This window comes from Acipenser ruthenus, chromosome 57, assembly GCF_902713425.1.
Source record: "Acipenser ruthenus chromosome 57, fAciRut3.2 maternal haplotype, whole genome shotgun sequence".
NCBI lineage: Eukaryota > Metazoa > Chordata > Actinopteri > Acipenseriformes > Acipenseridae > Acipenser > Acipenser ruthenus.
In genome coordinates, this window is record NC_081245.1 from 107722 (window position 1) to 125000 (window position 17279).

At 45.0% G+C, this 17279-nt stretch overlaps 2 protein-coding genes across 2 annotated transcripts in view; one reads left to right on the top strand and one right to left on the bottom strand.

Annotated features, from left to right (window-relative positions):
* The window catches only part of LOC117407592 (macrophage mannose receptor 1-like), a 152175-nt gene that overhangs the window by 10526 nt on the left and 124370 nt on the right, over nucleotides 1–17279 (bottom strand). The window lies entirely within an intron of this gene.
* LOC131724771 (protein lin-7 homolog B) lies at nucleotides 2629–12559 on the top strand. Its single transcript, XM_059017520.1, has 6 exons — nucleotides 2629–2723; nucleotides 6912–7030; nucleotides 7486–7557; nucleotides 8466–8675; nucleotides 9913–10076; nucleotides 11872–12559. Exons 1-6 carry the CDS (start codon nucleotides 2687–2689, stop codon nucleotides 11891–11893), a joined length of 624 nt encoding a protein of 207 aa, XP_058873503.1. The 5' UTR covers nucleotides 2629–2686; the 3' UTR covers nucleotides 11894–12559.

Below are 17279 nucleotides of genomic sequence, written 5' to 3' on the forward strand. Positions count from 1 at the left end.
TTCAAAGCAGTGCTCTCCTCCCTGGTCTGAAACGCAGTGGCAATACGCCAGCTCAGAATTGACATGCTATACTGTGTGTGACGGGTGAAGGCATGCCCATCCCGGATAGTCACTCCCATTTAAAAAAAACATCAACCAAATTTCAAAGCCTGTTCAAGTTCACAGTTTCATATTTTTAAAATGTCAATATACAGTGTTTATATCTACAGAAGTATTCATCCACCCCTGCAGGTTTGTGGTGGCTGTGAGTGGTACTCAGAGTGCTTGCATCTAGAGCACAGCTTCTCAACCCCAGTCCTGGGACCCCCTGTGTCTGCTGGTTTTCATTCCAATTGAGCTCTCTATTTTAGATATTATTATTAGTTTATTTAGCAGATGCCTTTATCCAAGGCGACTTACAGAGACTAGGGTGTGTGAACTATGCATCAGCTGCAGAGTCACTTACAACTACGTCTCACCCGAAAGACGGAGCACAAGGAGGTGAAGTGACTCGCTCAGGGTCACACAATGAGTCAGTGGCTGAGGTGGGATTTGAACCGGGGACCTCCTGGTTACAAGGCCGGTTTCTTTAACCACTGGACCACACAGCCTCACAGATATGCATGGTGATATATGTCATGAAAATTCAGAATCCCTGTTAGACCAAGTTAGTGAAAGTCTGAATGTGAGAGAGAGGCGGTGCTAATGTAGGGAGACCTGCAGATTCTATACAACACAAACATGTAAAATGCATTTTAAACACACGGGAATATGAATATATTATCGATATGAGGGGTCTGTTTTGTATTTGATGTAGACCTCATTAATAAATAAAATATTCTTTACAAATATCATCAATAAACGTGGCTTGGGTCTCTATATGGAGCAGCTTACTGGATTGTATTAGACTCCTTATAATCCTTCTGTTCAACCATCAAAGAGATCACTGAGTTAGTAAACTGCTCTGAATACAACAGAGGGCTGCTGCTAATGGAGGGAGACCTGCAGAGTGTTTGGTTTGGTGTGGAGGGGTGTGGGGGATTTTGGGTTGGCTCCCTGTCAGAAACACGTGGGGATGTGGCTGGGGTCGTCAATTCGATACATAATTAATGATTAATTAACCACAGGTGCATAAAAAGGGTGCTCACACGGGTGTTAATGTGAGAGCTGGTGATGAAGGTGCAGGTGAAGTTGCAGGTGAAGGTGGTTATTGCTGGGCGGTGCTCTGCTGGTGTTCAGGGGAAACCGCAGGCTATCTAAAGGGTTTTTTGTTCTGTTTAAATGTTTGTTTTGGCCACCGTGCCTGTTTATTTTGTTCCAGTGTTTTTGCTTATTATTTTTGGTTCTTAAACCAGTTATTAAAAGCATGCATTAGCATTTTGAACTTCAGACTCTTGTCTCTGAGTCTCTCTCCCTGCCAGTAATAGCTTAGGCAGCGACGCTACCCTGTCGCAGACCATCAAGAGGCTTCCTATACTTGCAGCCTGTAAGCTCTGGATTTGACTCCAGCACACTTTGCATAGCCCTGCTTCAACCTGGCTGCTAGGGAAACATTTAAATCTCTATGCATCAGTAAACAGGCACAAACAAATCAGATGTTTTCTCAATGCTGCGAAAGTGAAGCATTTAACACCTTCATTGCTGGGTCTTTAAGCAAATACAGCAGAAGCAATTCAATGATTATGTTTAGTCTTTGACTAATGGAGGGAGACCTGCAGAGCGTCTCCCAATTGAAAGTGCAGACAGATCAGTCTTAGTGCTGAGCTGTTCAGTGTCTCTATGAAATACACTAGAAACCCAGTGGGTTCAATTCTAGCTGTCCTTATAGGTCGGTGCATTAGCCCCATTGGCCCAAACAAATCAGATGCTGTAAAAACTAAGCTTTCTAACACCTTAGACGCAACTGACGGATTATGTTTAGTGTTTTGAAAAAAGTGTTTTTGTTTTAAAGGTCTTCCTAGTACAAGTGATTTTATAAAATGCTGACCTGAAATTGGTTCTGTATTGCGAAACTTGAATTAGTGGCTGATCAATAAAGCAATGATTTCGCAGTGCAGATTGGAGTCTGTGAAACCTAATTCACTTCCCTTCCATTTCTAGGTCCTATTGGAAGTGACTCTGCAGCAGCCACTGACTCACTGTGTGTGTGTGTGTGTGTGTGTGTGTGTGTGTGTGTGCGTGTGACCCTGGGCGAGTCGCTTCACCTCCTTGTGCTCCGTCCTACGGATGAGACGTCAATTCTGAGTATTTATAAGAACATAAGAACATAAGGAAGTTTACAAACGAGAGGAGGCCATTCAGCCCATCTTGCTCGTTTGGTTGTTAGTAGCTGATCGATCCCAGAATCTCATCAAGCAGCTTCTTGAAGGATCCCAGGGTATCAGCTTCAACAACATTACTGGGGAGTTTGATTCCACACCCTCACGATTCTCTGTCTTCTTTATTTGGGTAGGAGACCTAAGATACAGGGAACGGTGCCTCCAAGATAAACACAGGGGCGATGCACACGAGATCAATGAGAATCTGTTTACTGCAAAACGCGTTTCAAAACGTGCCATCAACGCCATCGTGCTATTAATAAAGCTGACCATCTCACATTTGCATAACCCCGCCCCGAATAGAAGGCTCACAGATCATAAATTTGCATAACCACGCCCCTCGATCCGCGAATGCGTTTTAACGCCCAGGCAAGCTGACGTCAGTCACAATGGCTGCAATATCTGAACCATTGGGGTTAGAGCGAGGTAAGGAATAAATAAACGAGAATAAAAAGAGACGAGATGATTTTTAATTTTTTTTTAAATAAATGCAAATGTAATAATTCGAACACGGAGCGCGATAGCAATGATGAGATAGCGGGTTATTATTATTATTATTGAGTAATTAATTTATTTATTTTCGGTGAAGCAATATACGTCAGACCGCAGCCTGGCTGTCTGGAGCAGTTTGGATACGTGATCTCCTGTGAACCCGCTAATCAAAATAGCCTTTATTTTATTTTCAGCTTTATTTAGCACGGAAATGTCCGTTTCTGCAGTTTTGTGCGTTGCAAGGGGATAAACGCGTCTTAATGCTGTTATTGAATCGTGTTTTGTCACACTTGTACTTGTTTGAACCAAAGTCATTGTATTTATCTTGCTCTTAATTGTATTAATACTTGTACTATGATTCTTGAAATGTATTTGCTTACGATTGTAAGTCGCCCTGGATAAGGGCGTCTGCTAAGAAATAAATAATAATAATAATAATAATAATAATAATAATAATAATAATAATGCGATGCGCATAGGGCTGTGTTCACAAGCGTTCTTTGCTTAATTCTTATAGATGATAGAAAATCGATCAACACAGACACACACACACACACACACACACACACACACACACACACACACACTGTGTCACTGATAATGAGAGAGAGACACACACACACACACACACACACACACACACACACACACACACACAGTGTCACTGATAATGAGAGAGGAGCCACACACACACACACACACACACACACACACACAGTGTCACTGATAATGAGAGAGAGACACACACACACACACACACAGTGTCACTGATAATGAGAGAGAGACACACACACACACACACACACACACACAGTGTCACTGATAATGAGAGAGGAGCCACACACACACACACACACACACACACACACACACACACACACAGTGTCACTGATAATGAGAGAGAGACACACACACACACACACACAGTGTCACTGATAATGAGAGAGAGACACACACACACACACACACACACACAGAGTGTCACTGATAATGAGAGAGAGGAGCCACACACACACACACACACACACTGTGTCACTGATAATGAGAGAGAGGAGCCACACACACACACACACACACACACACACACACAGTGTCACTGATAATGAGAGAGGAGCCACACACACACACACACACACACACACACACACACACACACAGTGTCACTGATAATGAGAGAGAGGAGCCACACACACACACACACACACACACACACACACAGTGTCACTGATAATGAGAGAGAGGAGCCACACACACACACACACACACACACACACACACACAGTGTCACTGATAATGAGAGAGGGGACACACACACACACACACAATGTCACTGATAATGAGAGAGAGGAGCCACACACACACACACACACACACACACACACACACACAATGTCACTGATAATGAGAGAGAGGAGCCACACACACACACACACAGTGTCACTGATAATGAGAGAGAGGAGCCACACACACACACACACACACACACACACACACACACACACAGTGTCACTGATAATGAGAGAGGAGCCACACACACACACACACACGCACACAGTTTTACAACACTGGGATAAAGATAGTATAGGGACGAATTCTGGAGGTTCACCTAACCCCAAACAATTCAATCCGAGGCGTGTTGAGTTCGATCAAGTCTATTTATTTGAAGGTTCACACACAGATGCTACAGAGCGCTTCGGAGACCCACTCAACCGGCACTTTATCAGTACAAGGAAGAATGCGATCTGCCTGAATTCCCTTTTACATCAGTACATATAGCAATCTCTATTCTAAACATTGCACCAATAATATTCTAACACACAGCAGTTAATTCAGTCTTGTACCAATCACCTTGCACCCCACGTCTGTAACTCTTATCAACCCTATATTGAGAATAACAGCCATATAGGGTCATACCACCAAATGGTGTCTACTGAAGCAGTTAAAACTGGTCCCACTATCTCACATTCCATTCCCAGTTGACTCAGAAACGTCTTCATCTAGACAATGTGGGGAAGCTATAAAAAAGGCCAACAAGATGCTCGGATATATTATGAGAAGAGTTGAATTTAAATCAAGGGAAGTAATGTTAAAACTCTACAATGCATTAGTAAGACCTCACCTAGAATATTGTGTTCAGTTCTGGTCACCTCGTTACAAAAAAGGATATTGCTGCTCTAGAAAGAGAGCAAAGAAGAGCAACCAGAATTATCCCGGGTTTAAAAGGCATGTCGTATGCAGACAGGCTGAAAGAATTGAATCTATTCAGTCTTGAACAAAGAAGACTACGCGGCGATCTGATTCAAACATTCAAAATCCTAAAAGGTATTGACAATGTCGACCCAGGGGACTTCTTTGACCTGAAAAAAGAAACCAGGGGTCACAAATGGAGATTAGATAAAGGGGCATTCAGAACAGAAAATAGGAGGCACTTTTTTACCCAGAGAATTGTGAGGGTCTGGAACCAACTCCCCAGTGATGTTGTTGAAGCTGACACCCTGGGATCCTTCAAGAAGCTGCTTGAGGAGATTCTGGGATCAATAAGCTACTAACAACCAAACGAGCAAGATGGGCTGAATGGGGCCTCCTCTCGTTTGTAAACTTTCTTATGTTCTTATGTTCCCCTCCCATCCTTAAACCACTGGACCCCAACCATTATCTATATGAGGCTCTCAAAACTTAGCCAACTTCATGGAGTTATATCTCCCATACAACTTAATATAGTTATTCCTTCATTAGCGAAATGCTTCCATTGTAATAGTGTGTGTTTATGGAAAGGGGCGAACGGGAGATATTTTATCAGATTATGTTTTGTGGAGTTAGTGTCTGTTTAGAATATTTGTGTCTGTATAGAATATTTCTTGGGTTTTCATTATTTGTTTATTGGTGGTTTAAGAACTTAAAACCATTAAGAGTCTCATGAAACACGCGATCAGTCCAATGAAGGTTCTAGTTAAATAATTGAGGGATCAGTTGGCATGAAAGACAGCGGGTCCCCAGAACCGGGGTTGGGAAACACTGCCCTCTAGTGTATTTTAGTGTATTGCAGTTTGTTATAATGTATTGTAATGTGTAATATTATTATTATTATTATTATTATTATTATTATTATTATTATTATTATTAGTTTATTTAGCAGACGCCTTTATCCAAGGCGTCTTACAGAGACTAGGGTGTGTGAACTATGCATCAGCTGCAGAGTCACTTACAACTACGTCTCACCCGAAAGACGGAGCACAAGGAGGTTAAGTGACTTGCTCAGGGTCACACAATGAGTCAGTGGCTGAGGTGGGATTTGAACCGGCGACCTCCTGGTTACAAGCCCTTTTCTTTAATACAGGCACACACATGTGTATATCTGTCTATCTGTCTATATCTGTCTATCTATCCCTATCTATCTATCTACATATGATTATAGGAGTCTTGTGTGATTTGTCATGCAGTATTCATATTTGTGTAAGATAACTATAGTAATATAAAACGCAGAGGAGGCTGTGTGGTCCAGTGATTAAAGAAAAGGGCTTGTAACCAGGAGGTCCCCGGTTCAAATCCCACCTCAGCCACTGACTCACTGTGTGACCCTGAGCAAGTCACTTCACCTCCTTGTGCTCCGTCTTTCGGGTGAGACGTAGTTGTAAGTGACTCTGCAGCAGATGCATAGTTCACACACCCTAGTCTCTGTAAGTCGCCTTGGATAAAGGCGTCTGCTAAATAAACTAATACATATAAAATACAAATTATGTTATATATCTGCAGTTCCAATGTTTCGCCAGCAGGTGTCACGCGTTGACTGCACAGATTCAGTTTACCTGCAGTTCTGGTTGGAGCTCAGAATATCTCTCTGTCCCTCTTTCTCTCTCCTCCTCTCCCCCTCTGTCTCTCCTCTCTGCTCTCTCCTCCCCTCTCTCTCTCTGCCTCACCCCCTCTCTGTCTCTCTCTGCTCTCCCTCTCTCCTCCCATCTCTCTCTCCTCTCTCTCCTCTCTCTCTCCTCTCCTCTCTCCTCTCTCTCCTCCCCTTCTCTGCTCTCTGCTCTCTCCTCTCCCCCCTCTCTCCTCTCCCCCCTCTCCCCCCTCTCCCCCCTCTCCCCCCTCTCCCCCTCTCCTCTCTCTCTCTCTCTCTCTCAGATGTGTGCCGGGCGATCGAGTTGCTTGAGAAGTTGCAGCGGAGTGGTGAGGTGCCCCCCCCAAAACTGCAGGCGCTGCAGAGAGTCCTGCAGAGCAAGTTCTGTGCTGCTATCAGAGAGGTGACCCAGAAACCTTATATAGAGATACACACACACACAGAGTCCTGCAGAGCAAGTTCTGTGCTCCTATCAGAGAGATGACCCAGAAACCTTATATAGAGATATACACACACACACAGATATACACACACAGATATTATTTGTTTATTTAGCAGACGCCTTTATCCAAGGCGACTTAGAGACACACACTGAGATATACTCACAGACATCTGCACAGAGATATACACAGAGATATACACAGAGATATTCACACACACAGAGAGATACACACAGACATCTGCACAGAGATATACACAGAGATATTCACACAGACACACACAGAGATATTCACACAGATTCCTGCAGAACAAGTTCTGTGCTGCTATCAGAGGTGAACCTGAAACCTTACATACACACATGACACTGTGTGTATTGATCTCTCTCTCTCTCTCTCTCTCTCTCTCTCTCTCTCTCAGGTATATGAGCAGCTGTATGACACTCTGGATATCTCTGGAGGAGCTGAGATCCGAGCCCAGGCTACAGCCAAGGTACCCCCCCACAACCCTAACCCTGACCCCCCCTCTCCAGTGTGACGCGTCTCACCTCGGTTGTGATTCATACGATAAGTCCGACTTCAACAATGATTTCTAAGAACCTGTCATTTAATTGCAATTTGTTTTTAATGTATTTCTATTGATATCTCGTTTCAGCTCTAATTTATCTCAGATTTCTCTCTCATCTCTGATTTCTCTCTGATCTCTCATCTCCTCTCTGATTTCTCTCTGATCTCTGATTTCTCTCTGATCTCCTCTCTGATTTCTCTCTGATCTCCTCTCTGATTTCTCTCTAATCTCCTCTAATTTCTCTCTCATCTCTGATTTCTCTCTGATCTCTCATCTCCTCTCTGATTTCTCTCTGATCTCTGATTTCTCTTTGATCTCTCATCTCTCTGATTTCTCTCTGATCTCTGATTTCTCTCTGATCTCCTCTCTGATTTCTCTCTAATCTCCTCTAATTTCTCTCTCATCTCTGATTTCTCTCTGATCTCTCATCTCCTCTCTGATTTCTCTCTGATCTCTGATTTCTCTTTGATCTCTCATCTCTCTGATTTCTCTCTGATCTCCTCTCTGATTTCTCTCTAATCTCCTCTAATTTCTCTCTGATCTCTGATTTCTTTCTGATCTCTCTCTCTGATCTCTCGTCTCCTCTCTGATTTATCTCTGATCTCCTCTCTAATTTCTCTCTGATCTCTGATTTCTCTGATTTCTCTCTCATCTCCTCTCTGATCTCTCTCTGATCTCTGATCTCCTCTCTGATTTCTCTCTGATTTCTCTTTGATCTCTAATTTCTCTCTGATCTTTAATTTCTCTCTGATCTCTAATCTCCTCTCTGATTTCTCTCTGATCTCTCATCTCCTCTCTGATTTCTCTCTGATTTCTCTCTGATCTCTCCCCAGGCGACGGTGGCTGCGTTCGCGGCGAGCGACGGCCACGCCCACCCCCGTGTGGTGGAGCTGCCGAAGACGGAGGAGGGGCTCGGGTTCAACATCATGGGGGGCAAAGAGCAGAACTCCCCCATTTACATCTCCAGAGTGATCCCGGGGGGCGTGGCCGACCGGCACGGGGGGCTCAAGAGGGGGGACCAGCTGCTGTCCGTCAACGGGGTGGTGAGAGAGCGAGAGAGGGAGAGCTGGCATTATTAATACTATTAATACTATTATATTGTTAATGTTATTATTATAGCTGTTGTAATTTATCATTGTCATTTATCATTGTCATCATTGGAATTATTATTATTATTAATGTCAGTATTGTTATTATTATTATTATTATTATTATTATTATTCCTCTTTGACTCCTGTCTGCTTCCTCTCTGATTCCTCTCTGATTCCTCCCTGATTCCTCTCTGATTCCTCCCTGACTCCCCTGTGACTCCTCTCTGATTCCTCTCTGATTCCTCCCTGATTCCTCTCTGATTCCTCCCTGACTCCCCTGTGACTCCTCTCTGATTCCTCTCTGATTCCTCCCTGATTCCCCTGTGATTCCTCCCTGACTCCCCTGTGACTCCTCTCTGACTCCTCTCTGACTCCTCTCTGATTTCTCTCTGATTTCTCTCTGACTCCTCTCCGATTCCTCTCTGACTCCTCTCTGATTCCTCTCTGACTCCTCTCTGACTCCTCTCTGATTTCTCTCTGATTTCTCTCTGACTCCTCTCTGATTCCTCCCTGACTCCCCTGTGACACATCTCTGACTCCTCTCTGATTTCTCTCTGACTCCTCTCCGATTCCTCTCTGCTTTCCCTGTGACTCCCCTATGATTCCTCCCTGACTCCCTTCTGATTCCTCCGACTCCGCTGTGACTCCTCTATGATTCCTCCCCGACTCCCCTGTGACTCCTCTCCGACTCCCCTGTGACTCCTCTCCGACTCCGCTGTGACTCCTCTATGATTCCTCCCCGACTCCCCTGTGACTCCTCTCTGACTCCCCTGTGAATCCTCTCTGACTCCCCTGTGACTCCTCTGTGACTCCTCTCTGACTCCCCTGTGACTCCTCTCTGACTCCCCTGTGACTCCTCCCTGACTCCTCTCTGACTCCCCTGTGACTCCTCTCTGACTCCCCTGTGACTCCTCCCTGACTCCCCTGTGACTCCCCTGTGACTCCTCCCTGACTCCTCTCTGACTCCTCCTCTGACTCCCCTGTGAATCCTCTCTGACTCCTCTCTGACTCCTCCTCTGACTCCTCTCTGACTCCTCTCTGACTCCTCTCTGACTCCCCTGTGACTCCTCTCTGACTCCTCTGACTCCTCCCTGACTCCCCTGTGACTCCTCTCTGATTCCTCTCCGACTCCTCCCTGACTCCCCTGTGACTCCTCCCCGACTCCCCTGTGACTCCTCTCTCATTTCAGAGCGTGGAAGGGGAGCACCACGAGAAGGCGGTGGAGCTCTTGAAGGCGGCCCACGGTTCTGTGAAGCTCGTGGTCCGGTACACCCCCAAGGTTCTGGAGGAGATGGAGGCTCGATTCGAGAAGCTGCGGAGCGCCCGGCGACGCCAGCAACACACCAGCTACTCGTGAGTTACACCAACACAGATACTCGTGAATTACACCAACACAGCTCCCACACAACAACACTGCACACAGCTACTTGTGAGTTACACCAACACAGCTTCCACACAACAACACTGCACACAGCTACTCGTGAGTTACACCAACACAGCTCCCACACAACAGCACTGCACACAGCTACTCGTGAGTTACACCAACACAGCTTCCACACAACAACACTGCACACAGCTACTCATGAGTTACACCAACACAGATACTCATGAGTTACACCAACACAGCTCCCACACAACAACACTGCACACAGCTACTCGTGAGTTACACCAACACAGCTTCCACACAACAACACTGCACACAGCTACTCGTGAGTTACACCAACACAGCTCTGATACAACAACACTGCACACAGCTACTCGTGAGTTACACCAACACAGCTCCCACACAACAACACTGCACACAGCTACTCGTGAGTTACACCAACACAGCTCCCACACAACAGCACTGCACACAGCTACTCGTGAGTTACACCAACACAGCTCCCACACAACAACACTGCACACAGCTACACGTGAGTTACACCAACACAGCTCCCACACAACAGCACTGCACACAGCTACTCGTGAGTTACACCAACACAGCTCTGATACAACAACACTGCACACAGCTACTCGTGAGTTACACCAACACAGCTCCCACACAACAGCACTGCACACAGCTACTCGTGAGTTACACCAACACAGCTCCCACACAACAACACTGCACACAGCTACTCGTGAGTTACACCAACACAGCTCCCACACAACAGCACTGCACACAGCTACTCGTGAGTTACACCAACACAGCTCTGATACAACAACACTGCACACAGCTACTCGTGAGTTACACCGACACAGATACTCGTGAGTTACACCAGCACAGATACTCGTGAGTTACACCAACACAGCTCTGATACAACAACACTGCACACAGCTACTCGTGAGTTACACTGCACACAGCTACTCGTGAGTTACACCAACACAGATACTCGTGAGTTACACCAACACAGCTCCCACACAACAACACTGCACACAGCTACTCGTGAGTTACACCAACACAGATACTCGTGAGTTACACCAACACAGCTCCCACACAACAACACTGCACACAGCTACTCGTGAGTTACACCAACACAGCTACTCGTGAGTTACACCAACAGAGCTCCCACACAACAGCACTGCACTTGTAAGAAATGTACAGCAATATTGATCATTTTTATTAATCTCCTCTCTCCCCTCTCTCTTCTCTCTCTCCTCTCTCCTCTCTCTCTCCTCTCTCCTCTCTCTCCTCTCTCTCCTCTCTCCTCTCCTCTCCTCTCTCTCCTCTTCTCTCTCTCCTCTCTCCTCTCTCTCCTCTCTCCTCTCCTCTCTCCTCTCTCCTCTCCTCTCCTCTCTCCTCTCTCCTCTCTCCTCTTTTCTCTCATCTCTCTCCTCTCTATCCTCTTCTCTCTCCTCTCCTCTCTCCTCTCCTCTCTCTCCTCTCTCTCCCCTCTCTCCTCTCTCCTCTCTCTCCTCTCCCCTCTCTCCTCCTCTCTCTCCTCTTCTCTCTCCTCTCCTCTCTCCTCTCCTCCTCTTCTCTCTCCTCTCTCCTCTATCCTCTCCTCTCTCCTCTTCTCTCTCTCCTCTTCTCTCTCTCCCCTCTCCTCTCTCCTCTTCTCTCTCTCCTCTCTCCTCTCCTCTCTCCTCTCTCTCCTCTTCTCTCTCCTCTCTCCCCTCTCTCCTCTCTCCTCTCTCTCCTCTCTCCTCTCTCCTCTCTCCTCTCTCATAGGTCACTGGAGTCCAGAGGTTAACCAATCCCGTGTCTCCGTGACCACGCCCCCTTCCTCTCACCCAATCGGATGGCTTCGAGACGAAGGATCAGGAGAGTGTTAGAGTATTTTTTAAAAAGAACGAAGAAAAAATATATATAATATATATAAACAGTGGCTATGTGGCTCTCCTTACTTGAATAGTATATTATGTATGTATGTATGTATTTATTTATTTATTGAAATCTGTTTACTGTTGCATTGATTTCCGTCGTGTTCTGTGTTGCTGTGTATCTGTGTGTGTATGTTTGTATGTATGTATGTGAGTTGTTTTAATCAGAGAATGCAGCAGACTCTGGTATAAATTGTGATTGTAATTCTGGTCGTTATGTTTTTTGATGATTTGTTCTTTAGTGCAGCTCTGTTCTTATGTATCAGTGAGAGAAATGTTCGTATTGATCTGTGTCGTCCCCTATCCTCTCTCCCCTACCCCCTCTAATCTCTCCCTCCATCCTCCCCCTCTTCTCTCTCCCCTCATCTCTCTCCCTCTCCTCTCTCCTCCCTTTTCCTCTCCTCTCATCTCTCCTCTCCCCTCACCTCTCCTCTTCTCTCCCTCTGTCCTCCCCCCTCATCTCTCTCCCTCTCCTCTCTCCTCCCTTTTCCTCTCCTCTCTCATCTATCCTCTCTCCTCCTCTCGCTTCACCTCTCCTCTTCTCTCCCTCTGTCCTCCCCCTCTTCTCTCTCCTCCTTTCTCCTCTCTCCTCCTCTCCCATATCCCCTCTAATCTCTCCCTCCCTTTCCCTCTCCTCTCCCTCTATCCTCCCCCTCTTCTCTCTCCCCTCATCTCTCCTCTCTCCTCCCTTTTCCTCTCTCCTCTCTCATCTCTCCTCCCCATTGCCCTCCTCTCTCTCTCTCTCTCTCTCTCTCCTCTCTCTCCTCTCTCTCTCTCTCTCTCTCTCTCTCTCTCTCTCTCTCTCTCTCTCTCTCTCCACAGTCTTCTGTCATTATTCCCACATGTTAATAAATGTTGAATCTCAAAACAAACCCTCTCTGTCTCGTTTATTTGACACATTTTTTAAGATTTTATACACACAGGAGAAAAAACTGAGACATTAGGAGGAGAGAAGTGTGACAAACTAAACGAACCTCAAATATAATTCAAGGATGGGAATCAGACTCCTATTGCACAGCGTTGTCACCCATTCCAGGTTTTACTACCAGCTTGGTAAAGCATAGGGAAGCATTGTAAAGCACAGAGAGGTCTGGTAAAGCATAGGGAAGCATTGTAAAGCACAGCGAGGTCTGGTAAAGCATAGGGAAGCATTGTGAAGCACAGAGAGGTCTGGTAAAGCATAGGGAAGCATTGTAAAGCACAGAGAGGTCTGGTAAAGCATAGGGAAGCATTGTAAAGCACAGAGAGGTCTGGTAAAGCATAGGGAAGCATTGTAAAGCACAGAGAGGTCTGGTAAAGCATAGGGAAGCATTGTAAAGCACAGAGAGGTCTGGTAAAGCATAGGGAAGCATTGTAAAGCACAGAGAGGTCTGGTAAAGCATAGGGAAGCATTGCAAAGCACAGAGAGGTCTGGTAAAGCATAGGGAAGCATTGTAAAGCACAGAGAGGTCTGGTAAAGCATAGGGAAGCACTGTAAAGCACAGAGAGGTCTGGTAAAGCACAGGGAAGCATTGTAAAGCACAGAGAGGTCTGGTAAAGCAGAGGGGAGCATTGTAAAGCACAGAGAGGTGTGGTAAAGCATAGGGAAGCATTGTAAAGCACAGAGAGGTCTGGTAAAGCATAGGGAAGCATTGTAAAGCACAGAGAGGTCTGGTAAAGCATAGGGAAGCATTGTAAAGCACAGAGAGGTCTGGTAAAGCATAGGGAATCATTGTAAAGCACAGAGAGGTCTGGGAAAGCATAGGGAAGCATTGTAAAGCACAGAGAGGTCTGGTAAAGCATAGGGAAGCATTGTAAAGTACAGAGAGGTCTGGTAAAGCATAGGGAAGCATTGCAAAGCACAGAGAGGTCTGGTAAAGCACAGGGAAGCATTGTAAAGCACAGAGAGGTCTGGTAAAGCACAGGGAAGCATTGTAAAGCACAGAGAGGTCTGGTAAAGCATAGGGAAGCATTGTAAAGCACAGAGAGGTCTGGGAAAGCATAGGGAAGCATTGTAAAGCACAGAGAGGTCTGGTAAAGCATAGGGAAGCATTGTAAAGCACAGAGAGGTGTGGTAAAGCATAGGGAAGCATTGTAAAGCACAGAGAGGTCTGGTAAAGCATAGGGAAGCATTGTAAAGCACAGAGAGGTCTGGTAAAGCATAGGGAAGCATTGTAAAGCACAGAGAGGTCTGGTAAAGCATAGGGAAGCATTGTAAAGCACAGAGAGGTCTGGTAAAGCATAGGGAAGCATTGTAAAGCACAGAGAGGTCTGGTAAAGCATAGGGAAGCATTGTAAAGCACAGAGAGGTGTGGTAAAGCATAGGGAAGCATTGTAAAGCACAGAGAGGTCTGGTAAAGCATAGGGAAGCATTGTAAAGCACAGAGAGGTCTGGTAAAGCATAGGGAAGCATTGTAAAGCACAGAGAGGTCTGGTAAAGCATAGGGAAGCATTGTAAAGCACAGAGAGGTCTGGTCAAGCATAGGGAAGCATTGTAAAGCACAGAGAGGTGTGGTAAAGCATAGGGAAGCATTGTAAAGCACAGAGAGGTCTGGTAAAGCATAGGGAAGCATTGTAAAGCACAGAGAGGTGTGGTAAAGCATAGGGAAGCATTGTAAAGCACAGAGAGGTCTGGTAAAGCATAGGGAAGCATTGTAAAGCACAGAGAGGTCTGGTAAAGCATAGGGAAGCATTGTAAAGCACAGAGAGGTCTGGTAAAGCATAGGGAAGCATTGTAAAGCACAGAGAGGTCTGGTCAAGCATAGGGAAGCATTGTAAAGCACAGAGAGGTGTGGTAAAGCATAGGGAAGCATTGTAAAGCACAGAGAGGTCTGGTAAAGCATAGGGAAGCATTGTAAAGCACAGAGAGGTGTGGTAAAGCATAGGGAAGCATTGTAAAGCACAGAGAGGTCTGGTAAAGCATAGGGAAGCATTGTAAAGCACAGAGAGGTCTGGTAAAGCATAGGGAAGCATTGTAAAGCACAGAGAGGTCTGGTAAAGCATAGGGAAGCATTGTAAAGCACAGAGAGGTGTGGTAAAGCATAGGGAAGCATTGTAAAGCACAGAGAGGTCTGGTCAAGCATATGAAAAAACAGTGTAAAAGTGTCCCACAGTAAAATAAAGATTAAACATGGTAATCCGGGGTAAACGATGGTAAATGCATACCATAGCCGTACCTAATGAGGTAAATAAATATCTGAGGGCTGGGTCGCTCGTTAAAATATTTTGTGGATATTTTTTAAGAAGAGGTTTGCGTAAAATATTCAGGGATAGCAAGATATGTATCGAGAAAAGTCTGAAAATCGATTAAAAACGAACAACAATTTAATATTATAATTCTCTCTCGACCGGCGTTTATTTATTTCGTTGCCAGGGGCCTGTCACGTGACTAGTTGCTACGCAACCAACCCTGCCTGTTACCTTGACAACAAACACAGCTGAGTCGACAGCGAGAGATAAACACGCCGTTATTTACTTTAAGCACATATAATTGATCAATGTGATCTAATTAATCTTTTTTTTTCTATCATTATTATCTGAGAATTATTACCCGGAGATGTTTGAGGCCTCGGAGTCAAAAAGGCACGACCTGCCGCTTACAAGCTCTGGAATCGGGCACCGCTATCAACCGAAGCCGCCTTGTCCAGCGGAGCGTTTACGAGTAAGTGCATTTTAAATATTATTAATTATACTATATATATATATATATATATATATATATATATATATATATATATATATATATATATATATATATATATATACATTTATTTTATACTCGGTTTTTTTTATTATTAATTATATCGAACGTATTTATTTGTATTTTTATATTGTTGGTCAATATTACAAGTCACGATCCCGTTTCACAGTTCGTGATACTAGTGTATGGAAAGTTTAAAACCTGCTTAATATCACTCTCAAGTTCCCTGTGCTTTACCAGACCTCTCTGTGCTTTACAATGCTTCCCTATGCTTTACCAGACCTCTCTGTGCTTTACAATGCTTCCCTATGCTTTACCAGACCTCTCTGTGCTTTACAATGCTTCCCTATGCTTTACCACACCTCTCTGTGCTTTACAATGCTTCCCTATGCTTTACCAGACCTCTCTGTGCTTTACAATGCTTCCCTATGCTTTACCAGACCTCTCTGTGCTTTACAATGCTTCTCTATGCTTTACCAGACCTCTCTGTGCTTTACAATGCTTCCCTGTGCTTTACCAGACCTCTCTGTGCTTTACAATGCTTCCCTATGCTTTACCAGACCTCTCTGTGCTTTACAATGCTTCCCTATGCTTTACCAGACCTCTCTGTGCTTTACAATGCTTCCCTATGCTTTACCAGACCTCTCTGTGCTTTACAATGCTTCCCTATGCTTTACCAGACCTCTCTGTGCTTTACAATGCTTCCCTATGCTTTACCAGACTTCTCTGTGCTTTACAATGCTTCCCTATGCTTTACCAGACCTCTCTGTGCTTTACAATGCTTCCCTATGCTTTACCAGACCTCTCTGTGCTTTACAATGCTTCCCTATGCTTTACCAGACCTCTCTGTGCTTTACAATGCTTCCCTGTGCTTTATTACAATGTGCTGTGCTTTTACTGTGGGACACTTTTATAAGGGTTAGATTACCTGACTGACTCTCTTTCCTCTGTCTCTCTCTCTCTCTCTCAGTCCTCCCTCCCTGCAGTTCTCCCTCCTCACCTCCAGGGGTCTCCACTTGTCTCCGCCTTCGACGAGGTCGCTAACCGTTTCCACACCACGTCGCGCACTGCGCACGACAGGAAGTGTGTGGGCGGGCCCTTAGCCCAGCCTCACCACCCCAGGGCGCTTCCTCATTGGACGCTGAGCAGCGTTGGCGAGTTGAAGGACAGGGTGAGGGGATCCAAGTGACAGAAAGAGAATAAATAAACTGTTCGGAAAAAATATATATATATATACAGAAATTAAAATGCATAACACAGAGATAGTTTGATTGAGATACTGGACTTATAGTGTGTGTGTATATATATATATATATATATATATATTTAGCAGACGCCTTTATCCAAGGCGACTTACAGAGGCTAGGGTGTGTGAACTATGCATCAGCTGCAGAGTCACTTACAACTACGTCTCACCCAAAAGACGGAGCACAAGGAGGTGAAGTAGGGTTACCACATGGCTCCAGATTAAAATGTAGTCCTATTGTTACTTCTCCTTGAAATTATTATTTGTTTATTCAGCAGACACCTTATAATTATAATTATAATTGGTTTATTTAGCAGATTGTGTGGTTCAG